Here is an 18,728-nt window from a genome sequence, read left to right as displayed (position 1 = left end):
CCTGTTTCAAAGTAAGTTTTTAAAAATATCTGGGGATGTAGCTCAGAGGTGGAATGCTCCTGGTTTCAGTCTTCACTAGTACAAAAAAAAAAATAAAAAGAAAAATACCATGTAAAACATTTACATAGTCCATTTAACAAGTTATACTGAGAGAAGTCTTGCTTGTATTCCTGACCCCTACAGGCATTCTTTTTCATTCATTTCTGTTTATCTTCTCATTTTATAAGCACAAATGCTCCTTGACCTACTGGAGTGGTGTTACCTCCCAATAAAACCATTTTAAGTTGAAAATGTCACAAGTGGAAATGTTTTCAACATACCTAAACCCAAACCTTAACCTAACTTAAATCAGTTCAGAACACTTTCTTTAGTTTATAGTTGGATAAAATCATCTGACACATAGCCTATTTTATAATGAAACATTGACTATCTAATTTGTAATTTCTTAAATACCATGGTACGCTATAGAGGGCAGTTTAGTTGTTTGTCCTTATAATAGTTTGGTAAATTCTAAGCTATGGCCCAGCATCACAAGAGAGAATTGTAGCACATATCATATTGTTAGGCCAGGGACAGATAAAAATTTGAAATATGGTTTCTATTAAATGCACATTACATTTGAACCATTGTGAAGTCAAAAATCTTTTAAGTTGAACCATAATTAGTCACGGACCAGCTGTATGAGCAAATGTGCACACATAAAAATTGCTTTGAATATTAATCCTGCCCCATATTACTGGGTTTTTGTTTTTGTTTCCACTTTGCTATTTTGACTTAATATAATTTGGTCATCATTTGGGGTATATACTACTGATCGTTATTTCTTTTTTTTTTTAAAGCTTCCTTGTAATCTGTGATACATTTATCATTATTTCTTCAACTAATAACTAATTGATGGAACTTTTTACAAGTGATAAAAATTATGGGACTTAATTTTTTGTTCTGTTTTTTCACGTAGAGCTTGGGACTGCTTTGTTCGTTGCCTGGATCACACTTATCTAGGCTCCCTTCTCAGCCATGTAATAGTAGCTTTGTTACCTCTCATACACATCCAGCCTAAGGAAACTGCAGCTATCTTTCACTACCTTATAATTGAAAACAGGTATTGTAACTAAAATTAATAATTATAGTGGCGATTCTTTTACTGGATTCTTATGTCTCAAAAGTATTAGGATTGTTGGTAATATTGAACCGTTCACTTTTTACATTTTTTTCCAATTAAAATCATTGGAGTATAATTATATATTGAATTGATGCTGTTTCCATTGGGGTATTATTTCCATTGTATTTATATTTATTTATTTGTTTATTTAATTAAAAAATTTTTTTTTGCTTGTCGATGTACTTTATTTTCAAGTGGTGCTGAGAATTGAACACAGTGCCTCATACATGCTAGGCAAATGCTCTACCATTGAGCTACAGCCCCAGCCCTGTATTTATATTTAAAACTCTTTAAACCAGCCTGTTACTTTAAGCTTTTTTCACATTATCATATTTTGTTAGAAGGATCTTTTAAAAACATCTCTACCTGTATTATTCCAGCATATAAAAACATTCTGTGTTTCTCTGTTTTCTAACTGATGAATTCCAGATTACTTAACTTGACATCCAGGGCTTTCCAGAAGCTAGCCACTTTTATTTCTCAAAATCTTTTCCTATGATTTTGGACAGCTATTGACAGAGCATATATTACTTCATCTCATTTGTAGTTTTGACCCAGGCTGCCCTTTCGCCTAAAATGTTTTCCTTTATATTTTAACTTTTTCCTATTTTTTTCTTCACTGACTTTTCTCTATCATAGTTTCTTTCCTTCTGAAAAGTTGATATTTAAATATTAGTACCTATTTATCTGCTCACCTGTGTGTAGATAAATAGGTGTTATTGCCCATGTGCTATTGCCATTCCCTTTAATTTTTAATTTCCAGAAACTGTCCAATCAGGGAGAAAGCACAGGAGGAAAAATTAAAATGTTTTTATGTATTGTGAATAGTTTTTTTTTAACTTTCTTGTTATTTTGTACATGGTAAAACAAAAAAATCAATAATTTAGATCACTTTTCAAATACCTTTTTAAAATTGTTATCCAAATATTTATATCATAGCTGTTTATTATAGATACTGGACTCATTTCTCTTCAAACTAAAGTCCTCTTTTGCTCAGTGCTTGTTAGAAGACCTTAAGCTCCCTGAATGAATGAATTTTATATTGGATTTGTTTATTGTCTCTCTAGCATTGTGTCTAGCATGGTGTTCATTGCATGGTAGCACATATTAGTTATTGAATACATATTTGTTATATGAGTTAATGAAGACTAGACTGAAAAATACCTATTAAATTTTTTTATTTGTTTTTTTTAGGTATACATGAAACATACACATACATGGAGTATAACTTATTCTAATTAGGATCCCATTTTTTTAATATTTATTTTTTAGTTGTAGCTGGACACAGTACCTTTATTTATTTATTTTAAAGTGGTGCTTAAGATCGAACCCAGGGTCTTGCATGTGCTAGGTGAGTGCTCTACTGCTGAGCCACAACCCCAGCCCCATAGAATCCCAGTCTTACAGTTGTACATGATGTGAAGTTTCACTGGTCGTGTAATCATATATCAACATAGGAAAGTTATGTCCAATTCATTCTACTGTCTTTTCTATTCCCATCCCCCCTTCCTTTCATTCTTCTTTGTCTAATCTAATTTTCCCTCTCCCTCCCTTATTGTGTGTTAACATCTGTATATCAGAGAGAACATTCTACCTTTGATTTTGGGGATTGATTTATTTCACTTAGCATGATATTCTCTAGTTCCATCTATTTGAATAGAACTAGAACTGCCATGATTTCATTCTTTATCACTAATATTCCATTGTGTAAATGTACCACATTTTCTTTATCCATTCAGCTATTGAAGGACACATAGACTGGTTTCATATATTTTTATGTATTTTGTAATGTGGACTGAGCTCCACTGGTTAGCTATTGTGAATTGAGCTGCTATAAACATTGATGTGGCTGCATCACTATAGTATGCTGACTTTAAGTCCTTTTGAGTATAAACTAAGGAATGGGATAACTGGGTCAAATGGTGGTTCCATTCCAGGTTTTCTAGGGAATCTCCATACTGCTTTCCAGAGGGTTGCACCAATTTGCATTCTCACCAGCAGTGTATGAGTGTACCTTTTCCCCTTCATCCTCACCAACATTTATTGTTACTTGTATTCTTGATGATTGCCATTCTGACTGGAGTAAGATGGAATCTTGGTGTAGTTTTAATTTGCATTTCTTTAGTATCTAAAGATGTTAAACTTTTTAATCATTCATGAGAGATACATGACCCATAATTTTAAAATATTTATTATATAATAGGCTAATAAAAAATTTATAGCTTCAATAAAAAATATGTATTTTTCTCCAAAAGTCTTTATGAAAATTTAGGCTTTATGGTTGGCTTTGGCTACCTATTGCTGTATTACAAGTCATCCCAAAACTTGCCATCTTAAATTAGTGAGCATTTTTATGTATTTTGTAATGTGGATGAGCTCCACTGGTTATTTCTTCTATTGATTTTAACAAAGGTCATTGGTATGACCACATTCGGCTGGCAAGAACACTGGGCTGGGCTTCTTGCTCTTCCTATGTAGTCTTAGAACCTATTTCTATGTGTCCTGTTCATCCTGGTGGTCAGACTTTCTTGCATGGTGACTCTGCTCTCTACAAGTATAATGGAAGCTGTCAAGCAGTTTTAATGCCTACACTCCATACTGGAATAGCATATCTTCTGCCATAATGTTTGACAAAGCAAGTCACATGCCCAACCCAGATTGAAAAGGAAAGGACTGTATATATGTATATGTATTTTGAAAAGCATGGTTTACTTGGGGCCACCAACCTAACAGACTTTGATAGGTGGTTTTCTTAGCTTTGGTTATTTGCCACTATTAATATAACTGAACAGCCTAGACATGGTTAGGAAAAATACTTGCATGTCAATAATTAGCTAGCACTTTTAAAAATTGTTTTTAAAATTTTATTTTAATTAGTTATATATGACAGCAGAATGCATTTCAATTAATATTAACAAACAGAGCACAATTTTTCATGTCTCTGGTTGAACACAAAATAGAGTCATACCATTTATGTTTTTTATACATGTACTTAGGGTAATGATGTCCATCTCGTTCCACCATCTTTCCTATCTTCATACCCTCTCATCCCCTCCCTTCCCTTTGCCCTTTCTAAAGTTCATCTATTCCTCCCATGTTCCCCTCAGCTAGCATTTTTAAGTGTTAATTAAATTGCCTTTTGAAAGTTGTTCATGGACCTTTATTTATTTACTTATATGCGGTACTGAGAATTGAACCCAGTACCTCACACATGCTAGACAAGTGCTCTACTCTACCACTGAGCCACAACACCAGCCCCTTAATATTCATATTCTTGGCAAATAACATTTTTCCCCAACTTGTTAGGGATGCTGTGCAAGATTTTCTTCATGAAATATACTTTTTGCCTGATCATCCAGAATTAAAAAAAATACAAGCAGTTCTCCAGGAATACAGAAAGGTATTTAATCTTCTATATATATGCTTTGGAAGATACTAGCTATAAAATTATCCTATAATGTATTGAATAAAGATCCTTTAGATTCATATGTAGGGATAGTATGATCATATTCTGATGGCTAATTTCTGGTAGCTAAATAATGCTACTATGAATCCATGATTTCTTTAGGGAGGTTTTAGAATTTTAGGTCAAAAACATAATAGCACTGGATGGATTAAACAGCAAATAATTCAGTTTTTGTGCCTTTATTACCCAGGTCAGTATACCTTACTTACAGTCCCCAAGAGAAGCTGCCAAAGTTATATCCCCTTAAAGAAGAAAGAAAAAGCTTGTGGATGATTTTTTGTTTTGTTGTGCTATAAATCATGATACAGGGAGATGAGATACAAATGATTCTTGAGCTTTAGAAGGGGACCAATATTTAGTTCCAACACCTTAAAGTCTAGTGAGCCCTCTGAAATAATGAAAATGTTAATGGTGATGATATGGCATTTTAGGGCAGAAAGTGGGATACTTGATTTTAGTTTCATCTTTAGTAGTAAAAGGAAGGAATTAAATTATCTATCTCATCCGTAGACCTGGGTTACACTACAGTGCAGCCCTCCATAAGTAAGGAGAAGCTCATACTTCTTCTCAGGAAGCATTTATTTTAGATAAGTGAACTTTTATTGAGAATTTAAATCTGGGTCTAAAGACTTTAGAATAAAATCCTTTTCCCTGAGAAGTACTAACAATGACATATACTTTGAAAGGAATAGATGGAAATTTTATTATTTGTTAAAGCTAATTTTTATTGGAGTATACTTTAACTAATGATAACCATATAGGGAATTCAGGCCTTCAGAAATGGTTATTAAGATAATAAAGCATGTCTGTCTGTGCTCTGTATGTAGGAAACTTCTGAAAGTACTGATCTTCAAACAACCCTTCAGCTATCCATGAAAGCAATTCAGCATGAAAATGTAGATGTTCGTATTCATGCTCTTACAAGCTTGAAGGAAACCTTGTATAAAAACCAGGTATGCTAAGGGCTAGAGATGTAGCTCAAAGGTAGGATGTTTGCCTGACATGCACAAGGCCTTGTGTTGGCTCTCTAGCACTGCCAAAAAAAAGGGGGGGTGGGGGTAGTATATACACACACATACATGTATATATGCACATATATATGTATACATACATATATAATAAATAAGAAATGAAAATAATAAAATAAGGTATGCTGAGATATCAAAAAGATTTGAGACTCAGATTCAATGAAAGAAGTAAACTTGGGGGTGTGGGGACAGATGACCTTTATTGAACTCATCAGAGTGTAAATAATGTCTATACAAAACCAAATGTTTATTCCTATTACTTAAGCATGACAATATTAAAATCAAAACAACTTTTTAAAGACAGTTCAATCAAAACCCACTACTTCAGAATCAATAGCTTCTTTGAGGCCACAGTAACAACTTAAATATGGTTAAGACTTGAATGCAGAAATTTTAGTTGGTTGGAAAGTTAATTAAACGTTCAACTTGCTAAGTAGAATTACAAAAAGGCAAAATAGTGTTTTTCACAGAAATGTTGGAATCATTGACTCTGGACAGCTGATAAAGCATTTAGAATCCTGAGATGATAAGAAATCCAGGTATCCTTTAGACAGTCTCCTTTCTGTTGCCCTCTCTTCCCAGAGGTTTGTGGATGTGCGGGATAACACCACTACCAACAGTTGTAGCCTTGATAAGTAACTCTAATTCTTCATTACCATGAATATAGTAAGTTGCAAGTAATAAGAGGTATTGCATTTTACCTTTTAAGTGTTCTGATGCATTTTCTGCTAGTTCATGCACCTCTGCAGTGAAGTACTCCTGATTGGCTGCACTGTACACAGCAGCAGTCATGCCCACACATCCATGGCTGCTTGTCCTAGATTTCAGGCGTCAATGAATATGCCCCACAGGGAACTGCAACCTGGAAACCACCTTTGTCTTGGCCTTTCGAAAGTGCTTCTCAGTCTTAACCACCAGCCATTTCCAATTCTGCTAAAGCCTAGACATTGCTGGCAGAGAAAAGTCTCATTAGACCCACAATGAGATCCCTATTTCTTCATTGCACTGCAATTCAAACTGCTAAAAAGGAAGTAGATCATCAAATCCAACTGAGAAACCAGTAATTGATGAATTAGTTGCCTTTTAACTTGAATCCCAGAGATTTACAAGATTATTGTTTTTAAAGGGTCATGATTTTATGGTTATATTTTGACTTACTGCATCTTCCTAAGTGAAGATTTATATGTTTGTATATCAGCAGTTTTGAGTCTTCTCGTATAATTTCCTGTAGGTATCTGTCAAAATGTCAGCAGTTTTATCAGTTTACATTTTGACTGGAACAAACTGTTTGCTTTAACAAAGCTATTTTTTTTTTTATTCTGACATTTTAATTTCCTTTAAATATAAGGCACTTTTTTCAAGCAAAGAAACAGAATTAACAGATGTGTTCCTCCGGAGATCGAAGCCAAGTCTTGAGATCTTCAGCTGAATGACACTGTAGTATCAGGTGTTCGCAATAGTGTTATACACTCTAAATAGCAACCGATTATCGTCATTTTTCATTAGGGAACAGCCAAAAGTCCAGTCTTTAAAGATATATAGAACATCTTGATCTACACAAGGGATAGAATAACTCAAATTATATGCAGGCCAGCCTATTAGAAAACAGGATCAGATTTGGCCAAGGATTGGTTATCAGAGACAGTGCTTATACTTTGAAAACTTACTCTGATTTTAAAAACTCCTGGTTCCTGTCACTAGGAAACAAAGTAAAAAATATTATAGGTGGATCCACACTAATATGTAATTTTTAAAAAATATTTATTTTTTTGTATTTGTATGCAATAACTTTATCTATTTATTTATTTTACGTGGTGCTGAGGATTGAACTCAAGGCCTTGCACGTGCTAGGTGAGCGCTCTACTGCTGAGCCATAATCCAACACCTAATATGTAATTTTATAGAGGTCTTCCACCAGAATGTGAAGGTAGAGTTAAGATCTTTTGATATTTTAAAAACAAATTACTTAGTAACTAAGAAATTAAACATACCACACTCTTCTATTTGATAAAATAACAAATTGACAATGAAGACTATAAAAGAAATGCTCACTCTATAGGGGGAGGAAATAGTAACAATTTCTACTACAGAATAACCTGCTTTCCCAGACAAATAGCATTGCTATTCTTCTGTGATACAGATTCATATGGAAAAACTTGTTGAGTTTTGCCAGGGCCAGATGAAAAACAAAGTGTTTTCTAATAAGCTAATTAAGCTCAGTGAACATTTTTGGGATGGACCTATAAACTCTGGCCATTGTTTGGTCAAAGATCCGCAAACTGCATAATTCCTCAGCCCTTAGCTGTAAGTTTCTGTTCAATATCAAAGCTGCGTTCAGTCACACTGTGACTTGTCTCAGGGCTGAAGTGTTATCAAAAATCTGGTATGTCATCATAGGAGTAACCCTGGTAGCCTTTAAATGAGTAGTAGGCAATGTGTAGATGATAAAATCCTGGCAAGAACACCAGAATGCCAATGATCAGGACAGGAATGGGTCTGCCCCTGACCCCTCTTTCTGATGTAGCCTGACAGCAGGAAGGAGCCTATGGTAATAAGAAAGGCGCCAATCAAAAACAGCACATTGGCAAGTGAAATGGCCTCATGAGGGATTTTAGGAGGGCTTTTCTTAAACTGATGGTCAATGTAGCCATTGTCTGTGCTGGAGAGCCTTGAGTATTTTACTTTACTACTGGGGATTCCAGGAGCCAGATTAGTACTAAAGGGCATTATAACACACAGACACAGCTACAGTCCGAGCACCATGCACCAGCCGAGACGTCCCAGACCTCATGGCACAGCCACCTAATTAGTAACACTCCGGCAAGCACCAGCCCATTACAGAAGTCCGAAGCTAAATTTTTAAGTTTACTTTTTCAAGGAGCCAATGAATTTTATTCTTTTCCTTTGCAACATAATCTAGATTATCCCTAATCTTGATGATAGTGTAAACATATTCAGAATACCAGATTGCTTATAAATAAAGAGAAAAAATTTAATCAGATTACATATTTTTGCACCTCAACCATACAAGATGTGAAAGCCTAAGACCCTCATGATGCTGGCTAACAAAACTAGAGTGTTTCTTTCCATGATAGACATGGACAGAAGGTACATATGATAGTAGAGTACATGGCTCCTGGGGCAGTGAGTTTATAGAACCAATGTGAGTAGCAACTGACCTAGAGATGATCCCTCCAGATGTGAAGAGCTTAGAATCTCCTCCAGCTGAGATTTTATGCCCTCCCTACTATATATTTACATTATCAATGTTACAGCCTCAGTCCTGCCCTAAACAAAAATGAAACTGCCCTGTATTTGCCTCTAGCCCCAGACTTACACCTGGGTATCAGATAAGTTAGAGGGCTTCTAGTCTTTGAGGTGACTTATGAATAAATAACAAAGGATCTGTCCCATTGGTATAGAGGTTTTCTAGTTTAGATTATTTCTAAGCAGATGGCATGGTCATGGCCTAATATAAGGAGACATCATCTCAGTCATCACCTGTTAGATGTAAATCATTGAATTTAACAATGCAGTGTCATTTCTTGCACAGCCGCTTCATTTTTGCCACCTGTATCACAAAAAGATAAATTACATCTAGTATTTTCCTTCAACGTAAAGATTCAGTGTAAAATAGGTAACCTAGGCAGAGTAAGAAGGGAAGTGTATTTGCAAGAGTCTTAGGTCAAATTGAGTACTCTGTATGAGATTTTGTGGCCACAGATTGTTATAGGATATTTTTTACAGTAAGGATTAATTTCATTTAGCATATATATGTAGCTGGATCAATTTACTGTAGGTAAGAAAGAAGAAACTATTAGAGGCAAGGAGGACTTAAAGACACATGAGGAGATAAAAAAGAACAAGAACTCAAAGACACACTTCTTTCCAGCGGTATCCTAGCAGATATTTGCCCCAAACCAGCAAAATAGGTAAATGTCAAATAAAGAAAAAACACAGAAACCACAAATAAGAAATGACAAAGCCAGGTGCAGTGGTGCACACCTGTAATCCTAGCAGCATGAGAGGCTAAGCCAGGAGGATCACAAGTTCTAAGTCAGCCTCAGCAACTTAGTGAGGTTCTAAGCAACTTAGTCAAAAAATAAAAAGGCCTAGGGATATAGTTTAGTAGTTAAGCACCCATGGGTTCAATCTCTGGTACCAAAAACAAAAACAAAAAAAAGCAAGAAAAATAAACTTCAAAACAAAGAAAGTATTTTAAAATATTACGAGAGACTACTGCATATTCTTGTATTTAAATAAATTTGTAAACATATATAATTTTGTCAAAACTGACTCCAATAAAAATAACTTAAAAAAACAAATCTCAGCAGGGGAAGCAAATAATATTATAAATGAACATTCAGGGGAAATAACCAGGCCCAGGAGTTTTGGGGGTATAGGGGATAGTTATCAAATCTTCCTGCCTTCTTCAGTATTAATAAAGTCTTTCTTTAGTATTTTACATTATCTCCTTTATGGGTTTCTTATTGATACCTCCTTGTTTTATGTTATTAGTTGTTGACTTAGGACTGTGCTGCCATTGAGCTAGCCAAAAGTTGTAATAACACTTGAAATATAACTTAAAGGAATTGAGATGTGCTGATGATTTATAAATATTGGCTTTTGAAGAATTAGTATCAAAGGAAAGTAAAACACCTCACAGATTTTTTTTCATGTCAATTCCATGTTGAAATGATCATCTTTTGAAAATACTGTATTAAATAAAAGGTGCTGAAATTTTTAAAAAACTAATTGAAAAGATTGCAGATAGAGAAATTTAATTTTTTCAGTATTTATGAGAGATATTTCTTAATATTTCTAAGCTTTGTAGTTTAGGAAAACACTGGTTTGTTGGAGTTATATATAAACTTCCTTTTCATTTTTATTTTAGGAAAAACTGATAAAATATGCAACTGATAGTGAAACAGTAGAACCTGTTATCTCACAGTTGGTGACAGTGCTTTTAAAAGGTTGTCAAGATGCAAATTCTCAAGCTCGCCTACTCTGTGGGGAGTGTTTAGGGGAGTTGGGGGCAATAGATCCAGGTCGATTAGATTTCTCAACAACTGAAACCCAAGGAAAAGATTTTACATTTGTGGTAAGTAATCATAAAAATTTGGAATGACAAGATTTTTTTTATATCTTTTGAGATATAGATATATATGGTATATTACACACACACACACACACACACATATATGGTTATTACATTTAAGAAGCAAGTTATCTTTAGTGACAGCTTGATCAAAATAAGAAAATTTAGGTAATTTCTTAAGTCTGTTTTTTTTTATTATTTACTTATTTTTTTAGTTGTTGGTAGACCTTTATTTTATTTATTTACACGATAATCGAACCCAGTGCCTCACATATACTAGGCAAGTGCACTAAGGCTGAACCATAGCCCTAGCCTCCTTAGTTTGTTTCTTAATACTATTGTGGAACTCTTTAGCCTTAAGCAACTGAGCCTTATCAATCTAGTGCATTGTGTTCTTGCAAATAAAGCTTCCCTGGGTATTCTAATAGTATATCAAAAAGTTTTAGTAGCCAAATGAATTTGCAATCCTTGTAAAAGAAAATTAAATGGAACTTTCGATGTGTCAGTAAATCTCTAAGTGGAGGTTACATTGAAAGTATTTCTTGGAGTTTCTCAAGCGACTCTTGGATATGCAGAATGCAGTTAGCAGGTAGAGCTCAGTGGTAGAGTATATCCCTAGGATTCGCAAGATGCTGAGTTTGTTCCCCAGCACTGGAAAAGAGTGCTATTTATACAGTTTGCTTTTTTAGGAGTTAAAAAATAATTACAAATTGTCAGAACTATTCAGAAAACTGAATGATTTTAAAACACTCTGAAAATAGCCTAGTAAAATAGTCTGAAGAGATGTATATTTGTTTTCTTAACTATAGATTATGTTTTAGCCTTGTACCAACTTCATTTGAACGTCACTGTTCTTTCCTTAAATTCACTGGGAAACTAGGTCACCATGGGAGGCACAGTACACTATAAGAAATTTTATATACCAATTATTATTAATTTTTTTTCTTATTTTTATTGAGACTGGAGTAGAAGATTTAAGCTTTGCCTATGGATTATTGATGGAGCTAACAAGGGCTTTCCTTGCATATGCAGATAACAGCAGAGCTCAAGATTCAGCTGCTTATGCCATTCAGGTAAGAATGCTTGCATGTGGTAGTCATTTCGGGCCTTACGTTATTGAATTCTAGTAAGAAAGTTGTAAATTCTATCTTTGTAAAACACTTATTTTTTTAATTATCATTTTCATTATCAAAGTAATCATGTATTTTTAGAAAATACAGAAGTACATCCTCTTAAAATATTATAGATACTTTACAATTTTAATGTACACACAAATATGTGTGTTTTGTTCGACCAAAACAATGTGATCATATTATTTATGATGTTCTGTAATTTTATTTTCTTTTGTTACACAGTCTATCTTAAGTAATTTTCTGTGTTAGTACTTATATCTCCAATTTATTCTTCAATTAATGTACCATAGTTTAGTTAAGAAATTTATTTAAAACATTTAGGTTGTATTCAGTATTTTGCCTTTACAAAAAATGATTCAAGGAACACATTTATATTTCTTTAACACTAAATTGAATATATCAATAGTATAAATATGTATAAATATAAATGAGAACAAGTACAATGTATGTTTGATAGATTTTATTTTTTAAAAAAGTCATCCTAAAAAATTAAATCTTTGCTAAAGTGAATGATGTAAAATATATCTTTTAATTTGCATTTATTATGTTATAATATAGTTGTTATAACCTTCAACACATTTATTATTCTCTTGTGAGTTCTAATGATCTTTTCCCACTTTTCTTTAATGTGGTTTATTTTTTATTCATATTTAAAGCCTACTCACCTATAATTAAAATAATTTGTCTGTCATACACATAATTTCTGGTGACTTTATTTGCCTTTAATTATTTAATCGAACCCAGGGATGCTTAACCAGTGAGCCACATCCCTAGCCCCCTTTTTTTTTCTTTTTTTTTTTTTTAATTTCGAGACACGGTCTCACTAAGTTGCTTAAGGCCTCACTAAATTGCTGAGGCTGGTTTTGAATTTGTGGTCCTCCTGCCTCATCTTGAGTCAGTGGGATTATAGGCATGCACCACTGCATGCTGCTCTTTGCCCTTTTTTAAGCTAGTTTTTTCTGCTGAAAGTTCTGTGTTTGGTTAGACATTCAGATGTGAAATTTATAATGAAAGATCTGGATAACAGATACAAAATTTGGATGTTTTCATTATGGCATATTTCAAACAGTCTGGATGAGATAAATGAGGAATATAGGTTAAGATTCTAGTAATTGGGCACAATGGCAATTGTGATCCCATTTGTTCAGGATGCTGAGGCAGGAGGATCACTGGAGGCCAGCCTGGGTAACAGTAAGACTCTATTTCAAAAACAAAAGAAAAGAAAGAGATTCTAGTAATTGAGCCTAGATAGTAAGAAATCAGAGAAAAGATCAAGGAATAAGAAAACTGAGAGTGAATGAACTACTAATTACATAAGAGAATGTAATTTTTGAGAAGACAAGAGTTTCAAGAAATATTGTGTGATCTGTTGCATAAATTGCTGATTACAGGTATAATAGTTTAAGAATGGAAAATTGCCCATTGGGAACTACCACCATTTTACCAGTTATCCCACCCTCAGTATATACCCAAAGGACTTAAAATCAGTATATTGTAGTGACGCAGCCACCCTAATGTTTATAGCAGCTCAGCTCAGAATAGTTGGGACCAACCTAGGTGCTCTTCAACAGATGAATGGATAAAGAAAATATACTATATGTACACAATGAAGTAATTCTCTGCCATAAAGAAGAATGAAATTATGGCATTTGCTGGTAAATGGATAGAACTAGAGACTATCATGCTAAGTGAAGTATGCCAATCCCAAAAAACCAAAGGCAGAATGTTCTCTTTGATATGTCAGTGCTTACACACATGGGGGTGATAGAAGTTCATTGGATTAGACAAGGGGAATGAAGGAAAGGGAGGGGAACTGGGAATAGAAAAAACAGTAGAATGAATCTGTTATTCTTTTCCTATGTTCATGTATGGATACACAGCCAATGTAGTTTCACATCTTATACAACTTAGATGAATAGGAAGGTATACTCTATGTATGTATAATATGTCAAGATACATTCTACTGTCATATATAACTAAAAAGAACAAATGGAAAAGAAGAATGGGAGAGTAGCTGAGGAGGAAAGAAGAGTAAAGTTGGAAAAAAATCACAGTATGTTTCTGTGTTATCTGGGAACATAGAAAAATGATGATGTAGGAGTGAATTGATGTAGTATTTTTTTTTAAATATAGGCTAAGCATACACTCTACCACTGAGCTCTGCCTTCAGCCCTGATGTAATATTTTAAATAAGCAAATAGGCATAGAATATAGAATACAAGTGGAATGGGTAGCCTTCATTAGAAATAAGGAGAATTCATCTATGATGACAGGAAAGAAACCAGATCAGATAGTTACTTATAACTGACATTGCCAGGCTTGCTTAGAGATGAAAACTGAAGTTGTGGCGGTCTGGCTGCTGCTTTTTCTCTGTGGAATAAGCAGAGCCTAGAAGTGTAAGCATATTAGTGTTTTTTTAAGAGTATAACTGGTCCTAAAATCAAGAATTTCCGAGCTAGTAAGTTTGTTATTGGAGGTACAAAGGACTGCTTTTAGAGCACATTTGCTGAACATTAGAAAAAGCTGAACTCAGACAAAAACAGTGAAAAAGTTGGGTGTATGTGCCTGGTACTCAGGGGTTGAACCCAGGGCCTTATAAATGTGAAGCAAATATTCTACCACTGAGCAACATCCCCAGCCCTTCAAACAAAATTTAATAACATTTTAAAGTTAAATGAAAAATGGAATTTGGTTACTTCATGAACTTTTTATATGGCCTCTTAATTTTATTTAAAAACTAAGTTTAGGGCTGTGGTTGTGGCCCAGTGGTAGAACGCTTGCCTAGCGCGTATGAGGCACTGGGTTTGAATAAAAATAAATAAATAAAAGTTATTAACTCCATCTACAACTTAAAAAAAAATCACCAAGTATATGGGACTGGGGTTGTAGCTCAGTGGTGGTTGCCTGGCACGTGTGAGGCAGTGGGTTCAATTCTCAGCACCACTTAAAAAAAATTAGTAAAATAAAGGTACTGTGTCATGTACAACTAAAAAAAGAAATTTAAAATAAATAAATAAAATAAAGTTATTGTAGGGCTGGAATGGTGGCTCAGTGGTGGAGTGCCTACCTAGCATGTTCAAGACCAGCCTCAGCAACTCAGCAATGCTCTAAGCACTTAGTGAGACCCTGTCTGAAAAGAAAAAAGAAAAAAAAAGGCTAGGAATGTAGTTCAGTGGGTAAACATCCCTGGGTTCAATCCCAGTATCAAAAAAATAAAAAATAAAATTAAAATTAAAATAATAAATAAGTATACTAAGTATAAGTTTAAAATACATATTTTGCCAAATGCTGCTCATATTTTATAAATACCAGAAAAATATCTATTGTGTGTGTTCATTTTTAGTGAAATAGGAGACTAAGAGTAACAGGTAATGATGTAAATATAAATAATATCCTAAAATATTTGTCCTATTTTAATGACAGATATTAAAAATAATGATTTTTTTTTCTTCATCTACAAAATTCCCACCACTTTTTTTGAGAAAAGGAAAATATAACCACTTAATCTTTGGGCTTGAATACTAATAAGTAAATTTATCTTTAATATTTGCATTCTATTTTCAGAACTTTTAAGGTCAGTATTTTAGATCTAGAATTCAAGACATCTTTAGTTTTTGTACTCTTTTAGATTTATACTTTTCTTTCATCATGATTCAGAAGAGATCAGATTCTAAGGATAGGCAATTGAGGTTATAGCTCAGTAGTATACCATATAGTTAGCATGTATAAGGCTCTGTGATTAATCCCCAGCAGAAGAAAAATTCAAAGGATTATAGTTTTGCAAATATAGAATATAGAAATATTTCCTTCTAAATAGCTCTTAATTTATATAGTTCAGTATGTATTATACATAAACTGATTTCATATCCAGTACTGTCACAGCTTTGCAAAACTAAGTAAGCATCTCAGTGGTTCTAGGCATTGAAATAAATGTTCTAAGGAAGTTTCCACAGTTTTAAAAGTCTGCTTATTTTTCTATGTATCTTTATAGCCATAATATGTAGAACATTGGTTAATATAAAGGTTTATCTGCTTAACTCTGGACTTACAAATGTAAAATATATATTTGTAGGAGTTACTATCTATTTATGACTGTAGAGAAATGCAGAGCAATGGCCGAGGTCACCAGTTGTGGAAGAGGTTTCCCGAGCATGTTCGGGAAATTCTAGAACCGCACCTAAATACTAGGTATGTAGACTCATTTAAACTATTTTTCCAAAATCGTCTTTAATGTTATAAAAATTAATATTATTTCTCACATAGTTTTTTAATATTAGAAGTATTTTAATATGTTCTTATATTTTCTACAATGATTTATTCTTACATTTTTGTTAAAATGACAAGTGCTCTCTGCTCATTTGGTAAATTCTATAACTTTAAGTATTTAGGCTACTTCATGGACATAAAAATAATTGGTTATTATTTTTTTTAACTTCAGCTCTCAGTAGTACTTTGAAAGAATCTACTTCTGTTCGGGAGTAAAGACACCAGGGATTGAACTCAGGGGCGCTCAGCCACTGAGCCACATCCCCATCCCTATTTTGTATTTTATTTAGAAATAGGGTCTTACTGAATTGCTTAGTGCCTCGCTTTTGCTGAAGCTGTCTTTGAACTAAGAGATCCTCCTGAGCCACTGGGATTACAGGCCTTCGCCACTGCACCTGGCCTGAAAGAATCTACTTTAGATTGAATGTGAGTTAATACATTTGACGAGTTTTAAATATAGAAATTTAAGTGTTTGGAACTGATTTCAAAGTGTTTAGTAATTGCATTTTAAGATTTTCATCTGTCCCAGTTTCTCTTCATGAATATATTTTTACCCTCTCCTTTAAAAAAGTATTTTCTAATCTTATTTTCAGTTTAAATCATTATTAGGCTAGGTGCCGTGGTGCATAATCCCAGTGGCTTGGGAAGCCAGAGCAGGAGGATTTCAGGTTCATAGCCAGCCTCAGCAACTTAGTGAAGCCCCAAGCAACTTAGTGAAACCCCATCTCAAAATCCAAAATAAAAAGGTCTCAGGATATGGATAAGTAGTTAAGTGCCTCAGATTCAATCCCTGGTACCAAAATAAATAAAATTGATAGGAATAATTAAAATCCATAAAATTATGAGTTTTAGTTAAAAACTATTATTTTAGGTATTCTAACCCATATGTTTATTACATATGTAACCATGGATAAGTTACTTCTTGGAGACTTACTCAAGTGTCTATACTAGCAGCAAAACTCCTTATAAATTTAAGCCCTAAAGTTTGCGTATTATTCACTTGATAATCTTTTATGTTTAGAAATGCTTTGAACATCATTTTATTTCTTATGACTAGTGTTATTAAAGATGTAATTTATTAATTTAAAGTTAAAATTAAAAATTTTTTTGAAAACTCCACACTTCCCATTTATTTAGTCTGTGTTTTATATAAATGCATTTAGATACCTAAGACTTTCTGTGATCTACTGGAAAGTTTATGTCCATCGGAGTCATATATATGGTTTGAATCTTGGCTCTGCATTTGCTAACTGAAAGTTTTGGGCAAGTCATTTAACATTTCCAAGTCTTAGTTTTTTTTTTTTCATTTTAAAAGTGTAGTTGATATCATTCATATCATATGATCATTTATTAAGAATAAAGATTGGGCTGGGGTTGTAGCTTAGTGGTTGAACACTTGCCTCACATGCATGAGGCACTGGGTTTGATCCTCACCACCTCATAAGTAAATAAAGATTCCTTGGAAATTTGATTTCTGTGTTTGTGAAAATGCTGGGGATTGAGCCCATAGTTTCATGCATTCTAGGCAAGTGTTTTACCACTGAACTACATTTCCAACCAAATTCCTTGGTTTGGTTTGGGGGTGTATTTTGGAGGTACACAATAATAATATTTTGGGGGGTACTTAATAAGAAGTAGAAGATAACACGTCTGCCTGCTTGTTATTCAGTATAATATTTCATAAGATGCCAACATATTATTTCCATGTTATTCCTTTATAAGGGGCAACTTTTTTTTTTTAAAGAATTTAACCTTTATTTATTTGTTGTTTATTTGTTTTTATGTGGTGCTGAGGATTGAACCCAGGGCCTCACCTGTCCTAGGCAAGTGCTGTACCCTTGAGCCACAACCCCAGCCCATAAGAGGCATTTTTTTTTTTTTAAGAGAGAGAGAGAGAGAGAGAGAGAATTTTTTTAATATTTTATTTATTTTTTTTTTTAGTTTTCAGCAGACACAACATCTTTTTTGTTTGTATGTGGTGCTGAGGTTCGAACCCGGGCCACACACATGTCAGGCGAGCGTGCTACCACTTGAGCCACATCCCCTGCCCCCATAAGAGGCAACTTTAAAGTTGTCATGTACAAGAGTGATCTTAGGAAAGCAATGAGAAATCTTATGATCTGCCTTTATATTTGATGGATAAGAAGATTCTCTCAGATGATTCCTCACTAGTGGAAGTTAGGAGATTTATCTAGCTGGGATCTGTTTATGGAAATTAGTGCCTCATAAAGATAAGGAACTGAAAAAAAAAACTGCCCTTCGTTTGGGCGGTTTCAATGTAGTTGACCTCCTTTTGTATTAAAGCTTTTGTATGAAATACTCAAATACCAGACTAGCAAATGCATCAGTTCCTTGGACTGGTTGATATTTACTCTTTGGAGAGTCTGGGGAATTTTCTAAAAATTGTATCTAAAAAGCTGTTTCCAAATCATTTTATATTCTCCTTTAATTTTTCAGTTTATATGTAATTTTATTACATTAAGTCGTAATTAATGTAATAATGACCCTGAGGAGCATCAGAATGGGAACACCATTGCCCTGATGGGGAATTAGGTCTAGAGAGAGTAACTTCTCT

The 18,728-nt window shown here is 33.8% G+C and overlaps 1 protein-coding gene and 2 pseudogenes across 7 annotated transcripts in view; 1 reads left to right on the top strand and 2 right to left on the bottom strand.

Moving 5' to 3' along the window:
• Atr (ATR checkpoint kinase) overlaps positions 1-18,728 on the top strand; it is a 104,520-nt gene that overhangs the window by 29,971 nt on the left and 55,821 nt on the right. For all 7 annotated transcript variants that reach the window (XR_005726716.2, XM_078043444.1, XM_005328040.5 and 4 more), the window contains 6 exons: positions 959-1,102; positions 4,469-4,562; positions 5,456-5,581; positions 10,551-10,757; positions 11,714-11,827; positions 15,960-16,075. Coding sequence is in view for 6 of the 7 variants with exons in the window: in XM_078043444.1 (XP_077899570.1) it covers positions 959-1,102; positions 4,469-4,562; positions 5,456-5,581; positions 10,551-10,757; positions 11,714-11,827; positions 15,960-16,075 (801 nt within the window). In the remaining variant the exon portion in view is untranslated. The remainder of the gene's footprint in view (positions 1-958; positions 1,103-4,468; positions 4,563-5,455; positions 5,582-10,550; positions 10,758-11,713; positions 11,828-15,959; positions 16,076-18,728) is intronic.
• On the bottom strand, positions 6,203-6,819 carry LOC120884033 (histone H2A.V-like; annotated as a pseudogene).
• On the bottom strand, positions 8,029-8,383 carry LOC101976634 (transmembrane protein 230 pseudogene; annotated as a pseudogene).

This window comes from Ictidomys tridecemlineatus, chromosome 3, assembly GCF_052094955.1.
Source record: "Ictidomys tridecemlineatus isolate mIctTri1 chromosome 3, mIctTri1.hap1, whole genome shotgun sequence".
Classification (NCBI taxonomy): domain Eukaryota; kingdom Metazoa; phylum Chordata; class Mammalia; order Rodentia; family Sciuridae; genus Ictidomys; species Ictidomys tridecemlineatus.
Note: the sequence above shows the minus strand (reverse complement) of the source record. Positions and strands in the feature narration are given on the sequence as shown.